The sequence below is a fragment of the Schistocerca gregaria genome, chromosome 1 (genome assembly GCF_023897955.1).
Source record: "Schistocerca gregaria isolate iqSchGreg1 chromosome 1, iqSchGreg1.2, whole genome shotgun sequence".
In the NCBI taxonomy this organism is placed as follows: Eukaryota; Metazoa; Arthropoda; class Insecta; order Orthoptera; family Acrididae; genus Schistocerca; species Schistocerca gregaria.
Genome location: NC_064920.1, coordinates 722423380 through 722443847, shown reverse-complemented (window position 1 = coordinate 722443847; position 20468 = coordinate 722423380). Strand labels below are relative to the sequence as shown.

Sequence of the window (20468 nt, the reverse complement as noted above, 5' to 3'; positions counted from 1 at the left end):
GGTCCTTGTTAGTAGTTTACTGCATAAAAAGATAACCTATGTTACCTTGTGCCCTTTCCCCTTTATGAATGAAGTCCAAAATGTTCACACCTAAAGTTTCCTGTTGCTCAATTATGCATTATGTACAATTAGAAAATTAAATAATATTTTCCCAAAACTTACCATGCTACATTGCTTCTGAATGTCTGAGAAAATATGTTGTTGTTGTTGTTGTGGTCTTCAGTCCTGAGACTGGTTTGATGCAGCTCTCCATGCTACTCTATCTTGTGCAAGCTTCTTCATCTCCCAGAACCCACTGCAACCCACATCCTTCTGAATCTGCTTAGTGTATTCATCTCTTGGTCTCCATCTATGATTTTTACCCTCTACGCTGCCCTCCAATACCAAATTCGTGATCCCTTGATGCCTCAGAACATGTCCTACCAACCGATCCCTTCTTCTTGTCAAGTTGTGCCACAAACTTCTCTTCTCCCCAATCCTACTCAATACTTCCTCATTAGTTATATGATCTACCCATCTAATGTTCAGCATTCTTCTGTAGCACCACATTTCGAAAGCTTCTATTCTCTTCTTGTCCAAACTATTTATCGTCCACGTTTCTCTTCCATACATGGCTACACTCCATACAAATACTTTCAGAAACGTCTTCCTGACACTTAAATCAAGACTCGATGTTAACAAATTTTTCTTCAGAAACGCTTTCCTTGCCATTGCCAGTCTACATTTTATATCCTCTCTACTTCGACCATAAGCAGTTATTTTGCTCCCCAAATAGCAAAACTCCTTTACTACTTTAAGTGTCTCATTTCCTAATCTAATTCCCTCAGCAATTCCTGACTTAATTCGACTACATTCCATTATCCTCGCTTTTCTTTTGTTAATGTTCATCTTATAGCCTCCTTTCAAGACACTATCCATTCCGTTCAACTGCTCTTCCAAGTCCCTTGCTGTCTCTGACAGAATTACAATGTCATCGGCGAACCTCAAGTTTTTATTTCTTCTCCATGGATTTTAATACCTACTCCAAATTTTTCTTTTGTTTCCTTTATTGCTTGCTCAATATACAGATTGAATAACATCAGGGAGAGACTACAACCACGTCTCACTTCCTTCTCAACCACTGCTTCCCTTTCATGTCCCTTGACTCTTATGACTGCCATCTGATTTCTGTACAAATTGTAAATAGCCTGCCGCTCCCTATATTTTACCCCTGACACCTTCAGAATTTGAAAGAGAGTATTCCAATCAACATTGTCAAAAGCTTTCTCTAAGTCTACAAATGCTAGAAACGTAGGTTTGCCCTTCCTTAATCTAGCTTCTAAGATAAGTCGTAGGGTCAGTATTGCCTCACGTGTTCCAACATTTCTACGGAATCCAAACTGATCTTCCCCGAGGTTAGTTCTACTAGTTTTTCCATTTGTCTGTAAAGAATCTGCGTTAGTATTTTGCATCTGTGACTTATTAAACTGATTGTTCGGTAATTTTCACATCTGTCAACACCTGCTTTCTTTGGGATTGGAATTATTATATTCTTCTTGAAGTCTGAGGGTATTTCGCCTGTCTCATACATCTTGCTCACCAGCTGGTAGAGTTTTGTCATGACTGGCTCTCTCAAGGCCGTCAGTAGTTCTAATGGAATGTTGTCTACGCCGGGGGCCTTGTTTCGACTCAGGTCTTTCTGTGCTCTGTCAAACTCTTCACGTAGTATCATATCTCCCATTTCGTCTTCATCTACATCCTCTCCCATTTCCATAATATTGTCCTCAAGTACTTCGCCCGTGTATAGGCCCTCTATATACTCCTTCCACCTTTCTGCTTTCCCTTCTTTGGTTAGAACTGGGTTTCCATCTGAGCTCTTAATATTCATGCAAGTGGTCCTCTTTTCTCCAAAGGTCTCTTTAATTTTCCTGTAGGCACTATCTATATTACCCCTAGTGAGATAAGCCTCTACATCCTTACATTTGTCCTCTAGCCATACCTGCTTAGCCATTTTGCACTTCCTGTCGATCTCATTTTTGAGACGTTTGTATTCCTTTTTGCCTGCTTCATTTACTGCATTTTTATATTTTCTCCTTTCATCAATTAAATTCAATATTTCTTCTGTTACCCAAGGATTTCTACTAGCCCTCGCCTTTTTACCTACTTGATCCTCTGCTGCCTTCACTACTTCATCCCTCAAAGCTACCCATTCTTCTTCTACTGTATTTCTTTCCCCCATTCCTGTCAATTGTTCCCTTTTGCTCTCTGTGAAACTCTGTACACCTCTGGTTCTTTCAGTTTATCCAGGTCCCATCTCCTTAAATTCCCACCTTTTTGCTATTTCTTCAGTTTTAGTCTACAGTTCATAACCAATAGATTGTGGTCAGAGTCCACATCTGCCCCTGGAAATGTCCTACAATTTAAAACCTAGTTCCTAAAACTCTTGTCTTACCATTACATAATCTATCTGATACCTTTTAGTATCTCCAGGCTTCTTCCATGTATACAGCCTTCTTTTATGATTCTTGAACCAAGTGTTATCTGTGATTAAGTTGTGCTCTGTGCAAAATTGTTTTCATCTCCCTTCACTATCTGAATAATTTCATTTATTTCATCATACATTTCTTCAATTTCTTCTTCATCTGCAGAGCTAGTTGGCATATAAACTTGTACTACTGTAGTAGGCGTGGGCTTCGTGTCTATCTTCGTCTGTGTATTTTACCCAAGAGGACGCCATCATGATTTATCCATACAGTAAAGTTGCATGCCCTCGGGAAAAATTACAGCTTTAGTTTCCCCTTGCTTTCAGCCGTTCGCAGTACCAGTACAGCAAGGCCGTTTTGGTTATTGTTACAAGGCCAGATCAGTCAATCATCCAGACTGTTGCCCCTGCAACTACTGAAAAGCTGCTGCCCCTCTTCAGGAACCACGCGTTTGTCTGACCTCTCAACAGCTACCCTTCCGTTGTGGTTGTACCTGTGGTACAGCTATCTGTATCACTGAGGCACACAAGCCTCCCCACCAACGGCAAGGTCCATGGTTCACGGGGGGATTTTATATTTAAATTTACATTTAACACTATTTCAAAATTGAAGAAGACGTCCATACTGTCTCCATCAATCCTCAGGCACTCTGAAAAGTGATGAATGGTGAACTCGTGTAGGCACAAGGAGGACAATACAGTGTCATGCAATACTTGCACTCTGGTTGTAATTTAGAAAGTTATATGTTATATGTGGCATAATCATTACATTGTGATTAGCAGCTTCCTTTGACATCTTAAATGGATTATGTATCTTTGTTATCAGAAGGACATAGTCATTTCTTCAGAGATGTTTGTAGAACATCTAAGCTTTCTGACTGCCCTGTTAAAGTGTGTTCAGACTTCAGACCTCTGCCTGAATTTGAATAAGCGCCTCTTCATTGCCCAGCAAATAAAATGGCGATGGAGTTGTCCCGATACGGAGAAAATAAAAGCAGTGACAGATTTTGTGACTCCCCAGCACACTTGTAATGTGAGACTCTTTTTGGAATGTTTTTGTACTAGTGGTGATGCTTACATGAATTATAAACCAAGGCATATTCCTTGAAAGAATTACTGTGGGGAGTTACCAAATTTTCCTGGAACAAGATGCAAGAAAGATCTTTCCTCCTCCTTATGTAGGTACTAATATCATCTCCTGTTCTGTCATTGTATGACAACAATGTGGAGACAAACTTCACACTCACTTTAGCAGTTATGAAACAGAAGCAGTTCCAGTCCAAATTCGGGAAAGGTGATAGCTGGTGCTTCCACAATAGTTCTTGCTTCCACAGTACTCTCAAAGTCCCAGATGAACTACTTTACAGCTGAGAAAGTTTGCCTTGTAGTTCATCAACAAGTTCTGGCCTTATTTATTTTGTAAACAATTTACTGTTATCACAGACCACCATACCCTATGTTGGCTGACTAAGCTGAATGCTCTGGAGGGTCAGCTAGTGAGATGGGCACCGAGACTTGAGGAGTATGACATAACTGCGTGAAGAGTTTGACAGAGCACTGAACGACCTGAGTCGAAACAAGGTCCCGGGAGTAGACAACATTCCATTAAAACTACTGACAGCCTTGGGAGAGCCACTCCTGACAAAACTCTACTATTTGGTGAGCATGATGTATGAGACAGGCGAAATACCCTCAGACTTCAAGAAGAATATAATAATTCCAATCCCAAAGAAAGCAGGTGTTGACAGATGTGAAAATTACGGAACAATCAGTTTAATAAGACACAGCTGCAAAATATTAACGCGAATTCTTTACAAACGAATGGAAAAACTAGTAGAAGCCAACCTCGAGGAAGATCTGTTTGGATTCCGTCGAAATATTGGAACACGTGAGGGAATACCGACCCTATGACTTATCTTAGAAGCTAGTTTAAGGAAAGGCAAACCTACATTTCTAGCATTTGTAGACTTAGAGAAAGCTTTTGACAATACTGACTGGACTACTCTCTTTCAAATTCTGAAGCTGGCAGGGGCAAATACAGGGAGCGAAAGGCTATTTACAATTTGTACAGAAAGCAGATGGCAGTTATAAGAGTCAAGGGGCATGAAATGGAAACAGTGGTTGGGAAGGGAGTGAGACAGGGTTGTAGCCTCTCCCCGATGTTATTCAATCTGTATATTGAGCAAGCAGTAAAGGAAACAAAAGAAAAATTTGGAGTAGTTATTAAAATCCAGGGAGAAGAAATAACAACTTCAAGGTTCGCCAATGACATTGTAATTCTGTCAGAGACAGCAAAGGACTTCGAAGAGCAGTTGAATGGAATGGATAGTGTCTTGAAAGGAGGATATAAGATGAACATCAACAAAAGCAAAACAAGAATAATGGAATGTAGTCGAATTAAGTCGGGTGATGATGAGAGAATTAGATTAGGAAATGAGACACTTAAAGTAGTAAAGGAGTTTTGCTACTTGGGGAGCAAAATAGCTGATGATGGTCGAAGTAGAGAGGATATAAAATGTAGACTGGCAATGGCAAGGAAAACGTTTCTGAAGAAGAGAAATTTGTTAACATCGAGTATACATTTAAATGTCAGGAAGTCGTTTCAGGAAGTATTTGTATGCAGTGTAGCCATGCATGGATGTGAAGCATGGACGATAAATAGTTTGGACAGGAAGAGAATAGAAGCTTTCGAAATTTGGTGCTACAGAAGAATGCTAAAGGTTAGATGGGTATATCACATAACTAATGAGGAGGTACTGAATAGGATTGGGGAGAGGAGAAGTTTGTGGCATAACTTGACTAGAAGAAGGGATCGTTGGTAGGACATGTTCTGAGACATCGAGGAATGACCAATTTAGTATTGGAGGGCAGCGTGGAGGGTAAAAATCGTAGAGGGACACCAAGAGATGAATACACTAAGCAGATTCAGAAGGATGTAGGTTGCAGTAGGTACTGGGAGATGAAGGAGGTTGCACAGGTTAGATTAGCATGGAGAGCTGCATCAAACCAGTCTCAGGACTGAAGACCACAACAACAACAGCCTGTTTAAATGTCCACAGTTTGGAAAAAACTTTGCTTCTTTCAGCCACTTTAGGGTGCCGACAATAGGCAGCAATAGGGAGACACCTTTTTTTGTGATTTTGTTCAGTCATCAATAGTCGACACAGGAAAGCCATGTATCATGAACCTTTTTCCCAGGGCACACATGACAGGTTGAAGGACACTCTGATGGTTCAATGATAGCATCTCACAGCACTTCCGAATTATGCAACAATCACCTGGTAACACCTTATACAAGCACTGATCCCCAGTGTTGATACAGTTTCACCATGGGCCGCTTGGTCTGCCTTTTCCAACTTCACATATTCAAAAATTCGTCCAGAATGGCTACCACTTGCCAACATTATTCGTCGTCAAATCAGATCCTTTGGCAGTTCATTAGCAGCTCCCTCCACTGTGCTGTCTGCAGTGGTAGTGTAGCATGATTCTTAGTCCATGGCTCTGAGATACCCATCCTGGACTGGTACAGCTGTTCCTCTTGTATGAGTATCTTTTTGCAGTCAACAAAAGCTTCACAGCTACACTGAGCACCTAGACTGATGACAGGAACATGTCTCATTGATAACAGTGGTATGAGAAGTTCTTCAACGGCAAACAAACACACATACATACATAGCATTCTTCGTTCTGTGTGCATGTTGGAATAGCCACGTCTGTCTGAACTCAGATCTTCCAATCTAAGATTCTTCTACATCTACATACATACTCCACAACTAACAACACAGTGCATGGTGGTGGTACCCTACACCTCTGCCAGTTAATTCCTTTCCAGTTCTATTCACAAATAAAGTGACTAAAAAACAAGTGTCTACATGCTTCCATACGAGCCCTAATTTCTCTTGCCTTCATCATCCTTATGAGAACTGTCTGTTGGCACCAGTAGAATCGTTCTGCAGACAGATCCAAAAGCAGGTTCTCTAAATATTTTTATTAGTGTTTCTCAAAAAGAGCACTGAGTTCATGAACCATCTCCGTAATACTTGCCAATTGTTCAAACCTACCAGTAACAAATTTAGCAGTATGCCTTTGAATTGCTTCATTGTCTTTCTTTAAACCTAACCGGTGTGGAACCCCGACACTCTAGCAATACTCAAAATGGGTATCACACTAGTGTCTCGTATGTGGTCTCCTTTACCTATGAACCACATTTTTCTAAAATTCTTCCAATAAACTAAAGTTGAACACTCGCCTTCTCTACTATGCGTGACAATCCTTACATGCTTGTTCCATTTCGTATCACTTTGTAGTGTTAACACCTAGATGTTTAATCAACGTGACCGGGTCGAGTAGTGCACTACTAATGCTGTATTTACACATTACACATTGGTTTTTCCTACTTATCTGCGTTAACTTACGTTTTTCTACATTTAGAGCTGTCTGCTATTCATTACACCAAATACAAATTCTGTTTAAGTCATTTTGTATCTTCTTACAATCACTCAACAATGACACCATCCCGTACACCACAGCATCAGCAGAAAAAGCTGCAGATTGCTGCTCACTCTGTCCACCAGATCACTGATAGATGGAAAAAAAGTAATAGCAGTCACCCCTCACTTCCCTGGGGCGCTCCTGAAAATACTCTGGTGTTTGATGAATATTCGTCTTCGAGGACAACATACTGGGTTCTGTTACTCAAGAAGTCTTCTAGTTATTCTCATATCCCAGAACATATTTCATTTGGTCAGACCTTCGTTAACACTCCCCAATGGGGCACCGTGTCAAATGTTTTTCAGAAAACTATGCATATGGAATCTGCTTGTTGCCCTTCATCCATGGTTCACAGGGCACTGTGTAAGGAAAGGGCATGAGAAAAGGGCACGCCAAATTTTGCCCGAGCAATGCTTTCTAAAATCATGCTGATTTGTGGACATGCACTTTTCCATAATACGGAAATTTATTACGATGGAACCTTGCTTAATGAGCACATCTCCTGTAATGCGCAATTCACATAATGAGCAAAACAAATTGTAAAAAAATGACTCATTTAACAAGCGATGTTCTGCATAACGAGTGAAAACGATTTAGTGTGACGTCACCAGCCTTTGACACGCGGCACGGGAAACATATGACAATACAAACAACCCTTTGTTGTTGCTAGTGGCACATGAACTATGTCTTTAGTATGTACTGCAGTCTGGGTTCATACTCTTTCTGCTACCATCTCAGTGCAGCTCGTGAACACACATTTTTCTAAACTTGTGTTCACACAGTGTCTTTCGTGTGCTAATTTTAATAACCTCCACAGATAGGTCCATAAAGATAAAGCCATGAGAAGACGACCATAAGAGAAAGAAAATTGCCTTAGAAATGTAATGAAAAACATTAAAAAATGTGAATTTGGTGTGAGCGTTGCTGATTTATCATGCACATACAATCAGTCTGCATCAACTATTTGCACTGTCCTCAAGAACAAGGATGAGATTAATGAAATAGATGCTTCAAAGGAAGTGACAAGAGTATCTAAACAACTGTTTTGCATACTGGATGATATCGAATAGTTGCTCCTTATATGGATAAATGAATAGCAATTGCAAGGTGACACTATTAATGAGATCATTTGTGCGAAGGCCAGAATGATTTTTGCTCACCTGGTTAAGAAGACACCAGGATCATCAGTGGCCAAATAAGTGTTTAAGGGAAGCCGTGGATAGTCCGAGAAGTTTGAGAGAAGAACAGGCATCCACAGCATCGTGAGGCAAGATGAAGCAACCATCTCCAACACAAAGGCAGCAGAGAACTTCATCAGCAACTTCAAGATGCTCGTTGATTCTCAGGATCATCTGCCGCAGCAGGTTTTTAATTGTGACAAGATGGGTCTATTCTGGAAAAAGATGCTGAACCATACCTTTATAACAGCAGACGAGTATGCATTGCCCAGTCATAAGCCAACGAATGACCTTCTCAAACTGCTGTTCTGTGCCAAAGCAAGGGGCGATTTGAAAGTTAAACAACTGCTTGTTTACCATCAGAATCTCCAAGAGCCTTTAAGAAGTGCAAAGTCTGGAAGAGCAGGTTAAACATGATGTGGAGGTCCAGCAACAGGGCGTGGGTACCACATGACCTTTTTGTGATTGGATCAATGAAGTGTTTGGTCCTTCGGTGAAAAAATATTTGCTTGAGATGAATCTCCCACTCCATGTTTTTCTTGTTATGGACAACGCTCCTGCTCATTCTCCAGGGCCTACAAGGCCATCTCCTTGAAGAATTTCAATTCATCAAGATCAAATTTCTGCCTCGCAACACCACTCCATTACTCCAGCCTATGGAGTAGCAGGTTATTTCTAACTTTAAGAAGCTCTACACTAAAGCACTCTTCAAGCCTTGCTTTAAGTTGACTGAAGCTACCAATCGCACTCACAGAGAGTTTAAGAAATATCACTTTAACATGGTTGACTGCATCAAGATTATTGAAAAAGTATGGGAAAGGATTACTGAGAGAGTGGAAGATCATAGCCAAGAAATGACCACTGAAGGGCTTATGGAGTTGCAGTGTGTTTCACAGCAGGACACTGTGGAGAGGAGTTTTTTGGAGGAGGAGGAGGAGGAGGAGGCGGGTAACAGCAAAGCAGCAATCTTCTGGTGCAATAAGACAAGAACATAATACTGTATGTATAATTTTGTTTGAATAAATGGCTCAAATAAGATAAAAACATTAAAATTTTTTCTGCATGGAGCACATTATTATATTTTACATTAATTCATATGGGATAACTTGTTTTGCTTAATGAGTGTTTCACACTATGAGTAAGATTCCAGAACGAATTATGCTTCCTATGTGAGGTTCCACTATATATTCAGACTAAAAATATGTTACAGAATTCTGCAGTAAACTGATGTCAAGGATATTGTTCTGTAATTCAATGGGTCTGTTCTTTTACCGATATTATAGAAAGGAGTCACCTGTGCTTTTTTCCAGTTGCTTTAGACTTTGCACTGGGCGAGATACTTGCAATAAATGCAAACCAAGTAAGGAGTCAAGGCCGTGGAGTACTCTTTGTAAAAACTACTCTGTTTCCACATTGATGAGGAAGAACGTCGTGCGGTCGAGGATTTTCCACTTACAGGTTCGCAGGTCGTCTCGGCTACTGAGCGGGATGCCGTGTCCTGCGTAAGGTGATCGGTTTTGTTCAATGGGATTGGCCGGACAGGACCAAGAGCCGGGCATCGGATCCCCTTCGCAACTACCGTGCCTTGCGCCTTCGTCTGTCTGTTCGAGATGGTGTTGTTATCCTGGCCACAGATGGTGCATCTCCACGGGTCGTGGTGCCAGCCTCTCTTCGCAAAGATGTTCTCAAACTGTTGCATGACGGCCATTGGGGTATTTCTCGGACTAAGTCCCTGGCCTGCAGGCATGTTTATTGGCCCGGTATTGATTCGAACATCGCCCACATGGTTGCTGCATGTAGTCAGTGTGCTCAACAACTGGTTGCACCTCGTACAATGCCCTCTCCGTGGCCTGATCCGGCGCAGCCATGGGAACGGGTGCACGCTGACTTTGCCGGCCCCTTCCTCGGTACTTATTGGCTACTGTTGATTGACGCCTTCTCGAAGTTTCCGTTTGTTGTTCGATGTCCGTCGCCCACCACTGTGGTGACGACGCTGGCTTTGTCCAAAATCTTTGCGCTAGAAGGTCTTCCATCCACGATGGTCACCAACAATGGCCCTCAGTTCTCTTCGCAGGCCTTCTGTGATTTTTGTACTGGACAAGGGATTCATCATGTTACAGCACCACCCTTCCATCGGCAATCGAATTTGGAGGTCGAGCACCTTGTCCGCACTTTCAAAAGCCAGATGAAAAAATTCCTTAGTGATTTTTCCACAGATTACGCTCTGCTGCAATTTCTGAGTTCTTATCGCTTCACACCTCTGGGTGATCGCAGCCCTGGTGAAGTCTACTGCACCTGCTTCACCCTGTCAGGCCTTGTGCTGTGTCCCCTAGTGCGGGAAAATACTCGGTGGGCGCCGACATGTGGGCACGAGGGTATGAATCTTGCCCTAAATGGATTCCAGGGGTGGTCAAGGCTCTTCCCAGTCGCCGGCTTTGTGAAATACGTACGGACGATGGCACGGTTGTTCGCCATTATGACCAGATGCGCCCACGAGTGGTAGCCACGCCGGTGCCACTGCCCCTTCCTTCGCCTCTACCAGCCCAAGAAACCAGTCCTGTCGCTGCTGCCGATGTACCGTATGTGTTGATGCAGCTGACGTCGCTACCGCTTCCGAGTACGCCGGAACCGGCACCAGTCGCGACGCTGCCTTCTCCGGGACCCATCTCGCTGGAGCACATCCCCAGGTCCACGACACCTATGGATGCTGCTCCGGAGTTTTCACCCATCATCTCGTCCAGGAGGCACGTTCCACGCACGAGCTTCCATCCTGGACATTTTCGACCATACTCTCGTGTCTCTCCGCGGGATTTTCTTGGGGCCTCACAAGAGGCCATGGATGCCTCCGCACTGACCATGTCTCCAAGGAAGTGAGTGTTTCTTTTTTTTTTTTTTTTTTTTTTCAAGGGGGTAAAAGTGTTATGACAGTGCCACGACATTTAACAGTGCCGCCACAACAGTACGCGCAAACGATGATAGAGGCGCTCCGCAACTCGGCTGAGCGCGGGAGCGCCACCTAGCTACGAACGGTGCCGGCCGCATGTCACTGCATGGCAGTCGAATAAGAGATACTGAGTTGTTATCATGTAACCAGCTATTGTTTCTAAGTGAGTGTGTTTGAATATCCACGCAATTATTGGTGATTAAAGGTTATAACAGTCTCCACAACCGATTCTTTCCAAAGTAGACTCTCAGAGTGATTTGTAACATTCACTTTCAGAGTGATTTGTAGCATTCTTCCATTCTTCTTTTTCTAAACGAATAGTTCAACCGCTCTTAAGTCCTCAGAATTTCCTTAGTCTTTCTGTTTTCTCGACAATTACTCCTTTCCCTGTTTTTACAAAGAATATCACATCTGCAAGTGTAAACTACCAACTTTAAAGTAATAGAAGTATCTCATTTACAATAAAAAATTCTCATTCACACCTTACAATCCCTTCCTGGATATGCATTTGCAACCCAAAATTTTCCTTTCACTTTCCTTTTCATGTCATTTATGAAAATATTAATAAATACAATGTACTGAGCATTACTTCAGTTTACTTGCAGTATAAATAATGTAAAAACTGAAAATAAAAATAGTTCCCACACAGGGGCTCAACCCCATGATCCTTTGAGTACTGTTTTGAACTCATTCCACTGCTCTAACCTCTTCCTGGAAACCTTGCTAACATAAATGACTCATACGTCGCCCAACCAGTGTTGAAATTGCTATTTTTTCTAAACACCTGGCCACATGGAGCTAGGGCTTCTGTCACTTTCATTTCTGGCAAAGCACAGAATATACCATAAATGTGGACGAAACTGGTAATGATGAATAGACACAGACCCCTTATTATTGAACATGTTAAATATCTACACTGTAAGAGAGGGAGCACAACCATCAGTATCACAGCCAGCCAACACTGCTCTCCTGATCACCTCCCGTACCTGATGACTGTTGTGTTTTGTCCATAAAACAACTACTAATTGAGATACCTTTGGCAATACTACGGCATCTACTCTACCAGAGCCTCCCTTTAAGGTAACCAGCAGATCCATATCTTCATTCAGCACCCAAATCAAATGTCTGACAGGCACAGGCTAATTGCCACTGGCTGACAAAGTTCCTTCTACCCTGACCATTTACAGGTTTCATACCATTAAGTCAGCAACATTCGCCCAGTCAAACATTTTAATAGCTATACTGGATAGATTGCTACTCACCATATGGAGAAGGTGCTGAATCTCATACATGCACACAAAAAGACTGTTATACATTAAAGCTTTTGGCAAAATGGCCTTCCTCCAAACTAGAAAAAACACACACACAACTCAATCAAACATCACCAATGTCTCAGGCCACTGTAGCCAGACTGCGAACAGCAACTGCACTTGATTGGAGTACCTATCTAGTGTGGGTAAGTAGGAGGAAGGATGAGACATGGAGGGAAAGGAAAAGCAAGGAAGGGTCGATGTGTGGGTGTACTGGCACAATAGAAGGCTGTATAGTGCCGGAATGGGAGCAGGGAAGAGGAAGGCAGATGGTGGACGCGAGGGAGCAATGACAGTCAAGATGAGAGGCATTATGGAAACTTAGGCTATTGCGGGGTGAGTTCCCACCCTTGCAGTTAATGAAAGTGATGTTGGTAGGAAGGATCCAGAGGGAGCAGGCTGTGAAGCAGTCCTTGTGTTAGGCTGCCTGCTCAGAAATTGGGTGGTCCAGCTGTCTCTTGACCATAGTGTGTCAGGGCCTTTCATGTGGCCAGACACCTGGTTCACCGTTGATCCATCAAGTATAAGGGACATACGCTGATTAAGTAACTGTCAATGTCAATGAAATTCTCCAACAGCCAACTTAAGATGTTGAGTGGTCCAGCTGTCACTTGACCACAGTGTGTCAGGACCTTTTAAGTGGCCAGACACCTGGTTCACTGTTGATCCATCAAGGATGGGGGACATAGGCTGGTTAAGTAATTGTCAATGTCAATGAAATTCTCCAACAGCCGTGCAACTTAAGATGTTATTTTATTTTGAAGGCTACCAGTTTCAGCATTTCACTAAGCCATCTTCAGGCCCCATATGGATCTCTCCAAATAAACAAAAATGTCATATATCAAGGGACTTCAAAAAAATGGTGTAAAATGTAAAATGAGGGAAATAACATTTTAAGCTGTAAAAGTTAAGTATAGGATACCCCCTTGCACTTTATGTATGATATATGTACATAACAGGCACCAGAAGACTTGTCAAGGACTTAGTTTATTATCTACTGAAGGTTTGTACATTAAGTATTTTGAGTGGGGTTTGAATATATGTTATTCTGCATCTCTTGCACTGTAGTAGTTTTTTTTTTGCGGTTATCTGGTATTGTGCTTCATCAGTTACATAGAAATGCGCACACACACACACACACACACACACACACACACACTAACTATCACTCATATTATTTGTTTGTGTAATGTCACAAAAAATACATAAGTAAATACTGTACTTGAAAATGAGAATAAATTCTTGAAACACATTTTGCTCAGCATGAATAAAATACGTAACAGTCACTGTGTTTAAACTAGAAACATAAAACATCTGAGAAACACAAATTGAATGACGGTGTCAACTAGCACTCCCAGTGGCCATAAGTTGAAACACGCTAAATATGGTTCGACAAAGGTGTCACAATGATCACAACAATTACGAAACTGCATTTGCGCAGTAGAGGCAGTCTGGAAATGGTTGTGATTGGTCATGATATCTTCATTTGAACAAACCTAGTTACTCCCATCAGTCACCATGTCAAGTAGAGCTCGGCAGCGGCGGGAAATATGGCATGAATTGTTCCAATTTTTACATATTTACTGGTTCAGATCCACTGAATAAATCGTCCTGGTGTTAAGAAACTTAACCACGTAATATTTGTAAACACTAATGTATGGTCAACATCAAGCCAGTAACATTTTTTTTCCACAAACATTTTTTCGTAGTGTGTAAATCGCAGGCAAATGTTGACGCAAAATCGGGTGAAAATTAACATTGTGGGCATAGGAAATATGCCGGGACTGATAAAAAATGTCTTAAACAGTGGGAAAATATTAATTTTGGGAACATAAAAGCGGATTTATACTATAATGCCATAAATGGCACTATATGACATTTTCGTGTATTTGGAAAGATGCATATTCTGCTTAAAACTGGCAACCTTCAAATGAAAATAAAATAACATCATACGTTACACGTTTGTTGCAGAATTTCATTGACAGACAGCTGATTAGTTGCTACGCTCATGCAGAAAGCAGCGCAGTAGTCACAGTTTAGTTCACAGATCACATGACTGCTTTCACAGGTAGCCCTACTTTTGTTAGGATAGATGCTTGTAACTGGACTGGATGAGATAGTGGTGACGGAATGTATGAGACAGGTCTTGCATCTACAGGAATATGAGCCATGTGGCAGGAGTTTGGAAGCAGACATGGAGTACAGATGGACATAGATATTGCCTAGGTTCGGTGTGCAATGGAATACCATTGTAAAAGGGGTGCAAGGATAGTGCGTAGGATATTCCTCATTTCAAAGACGTGGCAGGGGATTCCATCAGCTGTCAGCTTCATCCACCTACAAAGCCTGCCACAGCAACACCATTCCAGAAACCCAACACAATCTCTGGTCTCTCCTCAGATCCTTAGGCCCACGTCAGAACCTTTCCCTGTGTCTATCTCTCCCCTCACTCCTAACAATTCCTGCGCTCATACCTTCAACATGCTTCCTAAAGTCCACAAATCCAACCACTTAAGACACCCTATTGTGATCGGCTACAGTGCCCCCCGACATAATCGCTATTCTCATGGGCCAACACTTTAAGCCTGTTACCCATAACCTACCTTGCTATGCAAAGGACACCAATCATTTCCTCCACCAACTCCCAAAAGTTCCTGTTCCTTTACCACATGGTGCCCTGCTTGTTACTGTTGATGTCGCCTTCGTCTACACTAACATCTCCCATTCCTATGGCTTTGACGCTATTGAACACTACCTCTCTCAATGCCCGAACTGACTCCAATCCCACGATGTCCTTCTTGGTCACCACAAACAGCAGCGCACCCTCAATTACTTCTCCTTTAAAGTCATCACCTACAAATAATCCATGGCACAACAATGAGCACCTGCATGGCACCATCCTGTACCAACCTATTCATGGACCATTTAGAGGAAACTTTCCTAACCAGCCAGAAACCCACACCTCTCACCTGGTTCAGATTCAATGACGAAACCTTCATGATCTGGACTGAGGGTGACAATATCCTACACACACTGCTCGAGAACCTCAAAATCACCTCCACCATTTACTTCACCTGGTCCTCATCAATCCAACAAGCCATCTTCCTCAATGTTGACCTCCACTTCAAGATGGTCACACGAGTACCTTTGTCCATATCAAACCTACCAACCATCAACAATAGCTCCCCTTCAACATGTGCCACCCATTCCATACCAAGAAGACCCTTCCACAGAGCCTAGCCAATCAATGGTTGTCACATCTGTCATGACTAGCAGTCTTCCTCCAAATATACCAACAGTCTGACCAAGGTCTTCACTGACCAAACTACCCTCCCAAACTTGTACAGAAACAGATCTCCAGTGACTTGTCTGTCCAGTCACCTACCACCATCCGCATACCCATTATCCGACCACAAGTGAGCACTCCCCTCATGACTCGTTACCACTCAGGACTGATGCAACTGAATCACATTCTCACTTTTATTAACTCTTGTGGCATGCACAATAACTGCTTCACAGTCTGTGCCATCTGGATCCTTCCTACCAATGGGAGCATTTCTGAGTTGCGCAGGGCAGCCTTCTATTTCACCAACACATCGACCACTTGTTTTTGACCTACTCTACTCCCCCCCCCCCCCTCCCCCCTCAAATCACCCCACTGCACATAGTAGCGCTACCCTGTCCCCACCACATCCCCACATGCTACCACAAGCAGTACTAAACCTTACCCAACCACTACCCTGCTATCCCTTCCCCTCCCCGCCCCATGCCGCCTCCATCACCACAGCCTCCTCGTCTCCTCCACCACCACAACAGATTGGTGCCACCTTCAGGTGCATTTGCTGTTCACAGCAGACTGAGATAGTGATTGTGTGTGTGTGTGTGTGTGTGTGTGTGTGTATGTGTGTGTTTTCTACTTCGGAGGAAGGCCTTTTGGGCCGAAAACTTGAAATAACAGTTTGTTTGTCGTGCCATCTGCAACTCAATGCCAGCTCTATGTAGTGAGTAGAAATCTATCAATTTCAATACTGTTGTTATTCCATCATGGTCTTTCCAATGTTTGATGTTCGTAAATCTAGGTGATATAGGAGTCATCATTAACAGACATACATACTACATCTGGCTGCACCACAACAAAAACTCACTTTGTAAACATAAAAAAAATCAATGTACATACAGGCATATTCACTTACTTGTTTGAGATAAGTGGTTCAGACATGTTGTACTCGCACATGCCAGAGTTATATTCGCATGTCTCCCCATAGCTGAATACCAACGGTCGACATATATTTATAAGATATTTCAGCATTCCAGTGTCAGTCTTCCTCAGAATTTTGTAATTCCTGGCTGGATCCGAAAGAATACTCAAATCATAAACATTTCCTTCCTTATCTGTTGTTGTGCACGGATATTCTTCATGCGAAGGGCAGGCCAGTTGCAGTTCCCAAATGAAGAGAAATTTGCACGATTCTGACAACTGTAAATTAATTTAAATAATTCACCAACATAATAACAGAATAATCAGACAATAATTATTTACATAGTTAGCAAATTATGGACAAAATAAAACATGAAAAGGAATAATTGGTTGCTAAAAATGCCATTAGGTGGTTCATTTCTTCCAGACTAAAGCAATCTGTCTGCAATATTGTTCTCAATTTTCTTTTACTCAAGTGCATGCTTTGTAGATATCACACTAACCCATGCAACACCCCTTCAAGCATTGATAATTGCCACGAATCATGGGAGAAAGAGAGTCCATGCATTTCTCCAGGCACTTTCAGCTGCACACAGTCATTCAAGATTAGATCAGATAGAGCACCCAAACTGATGAGATGTTAACCGATATGTTTCATGCTGAGATGTTGATTGCTATGTTTCACCTGTTGTTCCAAATAGACCTAGACATTTTCTATAGGATTAAGATTAGGTCATTTGGCGGCCCAGTTGAGGGGCAATAGCGCACCTGAGAGTTTGTCAGCCCAGGAATGAATGTTTTCAGTCCTGTTAACACTGCAGTTGTCATGTAGGAAGAGTAGACTGTCCACAGCATAATCATTATGCACTCCGACCAGTTGAGATAGAACTCTATGAACTGACAGTAACAATTCCTGCTGGTATTGAAACGGTTTTCATTAATAAGATAGGACACCATGTCTGATTCCTGAAAGTTACAATCTTTTTATAACCACTGTTCTTATGTCATGTTACATGTCAGGAAGAGATAAACCATCATTTAAAGCAGGTTCTCGAAACTTTGATAATAGACTTCCTGGGGATAGTTTACATCTTGTCTTCATGAATCTTCCAGTTCTGTCCCTCCAGTATCTCTGCGACTCTCTCCCATGGATCAATGGGTCGCACGAGTGATTTGTAAGAAATCAATCTCCTTTGTATAGTGATTGCAGTTCCCCAGTATTCAACCAATAACCTGAAATTTACCACCTGCTTTACACACGACTGAGCCCATATGATCATTCCATTTCATAATATCGCTACAGAGTGTTACAGTCAGGTACTTGTACGAGTTGACTGATTCCCACAGTGACTCACTAATATTATAGTCACAGGATACTATTTTTCTTTTGTGTGTGTGCATTTTGTGAAGTGCACAATTTTACATTTCTGAACATTCAAAGACAGTTCCAAATCTTTGCACCACTTAAGAATCTTATCAAGATCTGACTGAGTATTTATGCAGCTTCTTTCAGTACTTCATGATAGATAACTGCATCATCTGCAAAAAGCCGGATGTTACTATTGTCTGCAAAATTATTAATACACAACATAAACAGCGAAGGCCCCAACGCACTTCTCTCAGGCACACCCAAAGTTACTTCTACCTTGATGTTGACACTCCATCCAAGATAACATGCTGTGTCCTTCCTACCAAAAAGTCCTCATACAGTCACAAATTCCACTTGATATACTATACGACTGTACTTTTGACAGTAAGTGTAGGTGTGGCACTGAGTCAAGTGCTTTTCGGAAATCAAGATTGCCTTGATCCAATGCTTTCAGTACGTCATGTGAGAAAAATGCAAGTTGGTTTCACATGATCGATGTTTTCGGGATCCATTCTGATTGGCACTGAGGAGGTCACTCTGATACCTCATTATGTTTGAGCTCAGATTATTTTCTACGATTCTACAACAAATCAATTTCAAAGATACTGGACAATAGTTTTGTGGAGTACTACTACCACCCTTCTTGGAGACGAATGTGACCTGCAGTTTTTTCCAAGAACTGGGCCTGTGAAGGATCTACAATACATTATAGTTAAAAACAAAGATTCCAAGACTTACCAAGCGGGAAAGCGCCGGCAGACAGGCACATGAACAAAACACACAAACACACACACAGAATTACTAGCTTTCGCAACTGATGGTTGCTTCTTCAGGAAGGAGAGGGAAAGACGAAAGGATGTGGGTTATAGTTATAGTTAGAAGCAGAACTAACTCAGCCATTAATTCAGTATAGAATCTTGACAGGGATGTCACCGGTCCCTGGAGCTTTGTTCAGTTTTAATGATTTCAGCTGTTTTTCAACATCACTGACACTAATACTTATTTCATTCATCTTTCCAGTGGTATGAGGATTAAATTGGGGCAATTCTTCTGGGTATTCCTTTCTAAAGGAACATTTGAAAACCGAGTAATGCATTTCAGCTTTTGCTTTGCTACCCTCAACTTCAGTTCCTGTCTTATTCACTAGGGATGGGACACCGATGTCACAGTTCTTTCAAGACTAATGTATATCAACAGTAGCCTTGAAAGAACTATGACAGGTGCCCGAACAACAAGGAACTGACATGCACTGATAATGGCTAGGCACTAGCCGAAATCTAAATTTGCCAAATAACACAAGCAAAAAAGGGCGACTGGTTGCTGCACTCCATCATTTGTGTATCAGAAGAAAGCCATGCTGCACGTCCTACACCACAGAGCCAGTATGAGTTCGGACAACAAGCACCTTGGCTCTGAGATGAACCATCCAACGACGGTGTTCAACAGGAACAGGTATCAGTCTATGATATTAGGTCAATGCTGTTGAGGAAACAGATACATGATGCCGTTCAACAAAGCCAGGAGGATCTACATGTAGTGCGGCTTCCATTCTATGATGCAACAACTAGTAAGGTAGATGAAGTCCTAAATAGGCAAGGAATCATATCACTGTTTTGCCCAAACATAAAAATTAAGGAAATGTTATTAAAGATACTCTCAACCTGAAAGAGATAGGGATTTCTAATATTCCTTGCATGTCTGGCAGCAGTTACATGGGTCAATCCGTAAGACTGTTGCTCATCACTGTAATGGATGTCAGGATCACCTGAAGTACAGGAATTTGGAAAAATCAGCAGAGGCCAAGGCCTGTTAAATAAACACAACATCTTGTTTGAATATATGAGAATGCTGGCCTATGCATCGAACTATTGTGACTGTATGACTGGAGAAGCAGTGGAAAGTATAATCTGTGGTAAACACTTCAATAGAGACACTGGTTATGCACTTAGCAATACATGGAAGCATGAACTTGATAAAGTAAGAGCACAGATGAAAACTACTCCTAGATTACCACTCGATGGGAAGTGATGACACTGCAAGTGGTTCTGGACAGAGTGCAAAAATGTGAAACAATTCCTTAAATCGGGGTTGCAAAAAAAGTGTCAAGTGATTTGAGGACATGCCCCCCTTATTTTTTACTTTTGGATGCTTTGATAATGTACCAAATTCCATCACAATTAATTAATGTTAACCCATGCAACAGGCTTAAATATCTGCATAAGAATTAAATACTGAAAAAAGTGAGTATTTTTTTCCATTGGCATTAACAATGGAAATCACTCTGTATATGTTTCGCAAATATGCTTAGAAATATTAAAATGGAATAAATTTAAGTATTAGTATCAATATACTCAGTTGCCTGCAGGGTGTATACGTGGACAAGGAAAAAAAATTCCCGGATTTCCCGGTTAAAAACACACTTTCTCCCGGGTGAAAATATACATTTTCCGTGTTACGTAGCACAGTAAAACTTATCAATCCTGTAAATGTTTTTGGTTTTATATACCGGAATAGAAT

General features: G+C 41.8%; 1 protein-coding gene across 3 annotated transcripts in view; it reads right to left on the bottom strand.

The window, feature by feature from the left end:
- Window positions 1–20468, bottom strand: part of LOC126266771 (cation-independent mannose-6-phosphate receptor) — a 599618-nt gene that overhangs the window by 443084 nt on the left and 136066 nt on the right. For all 3 annotated transcript variants that reach the window (XR_007548921.1, XM_049971299.1, XM_049971307.1), the window contains exon 11: window positions 16578–16861. Coding sequence is in view for 2 of the 3 variants with exons in the window: in XM_049971299.1 (XP_049827256.1) it covers window positions 16578–16861 (284 nt within the window). In the remaining variant the exon portion in view is untranslated. The remainder of the gene's footprint in view (window positions 1–16577; window positions 16862–20468) is intronic.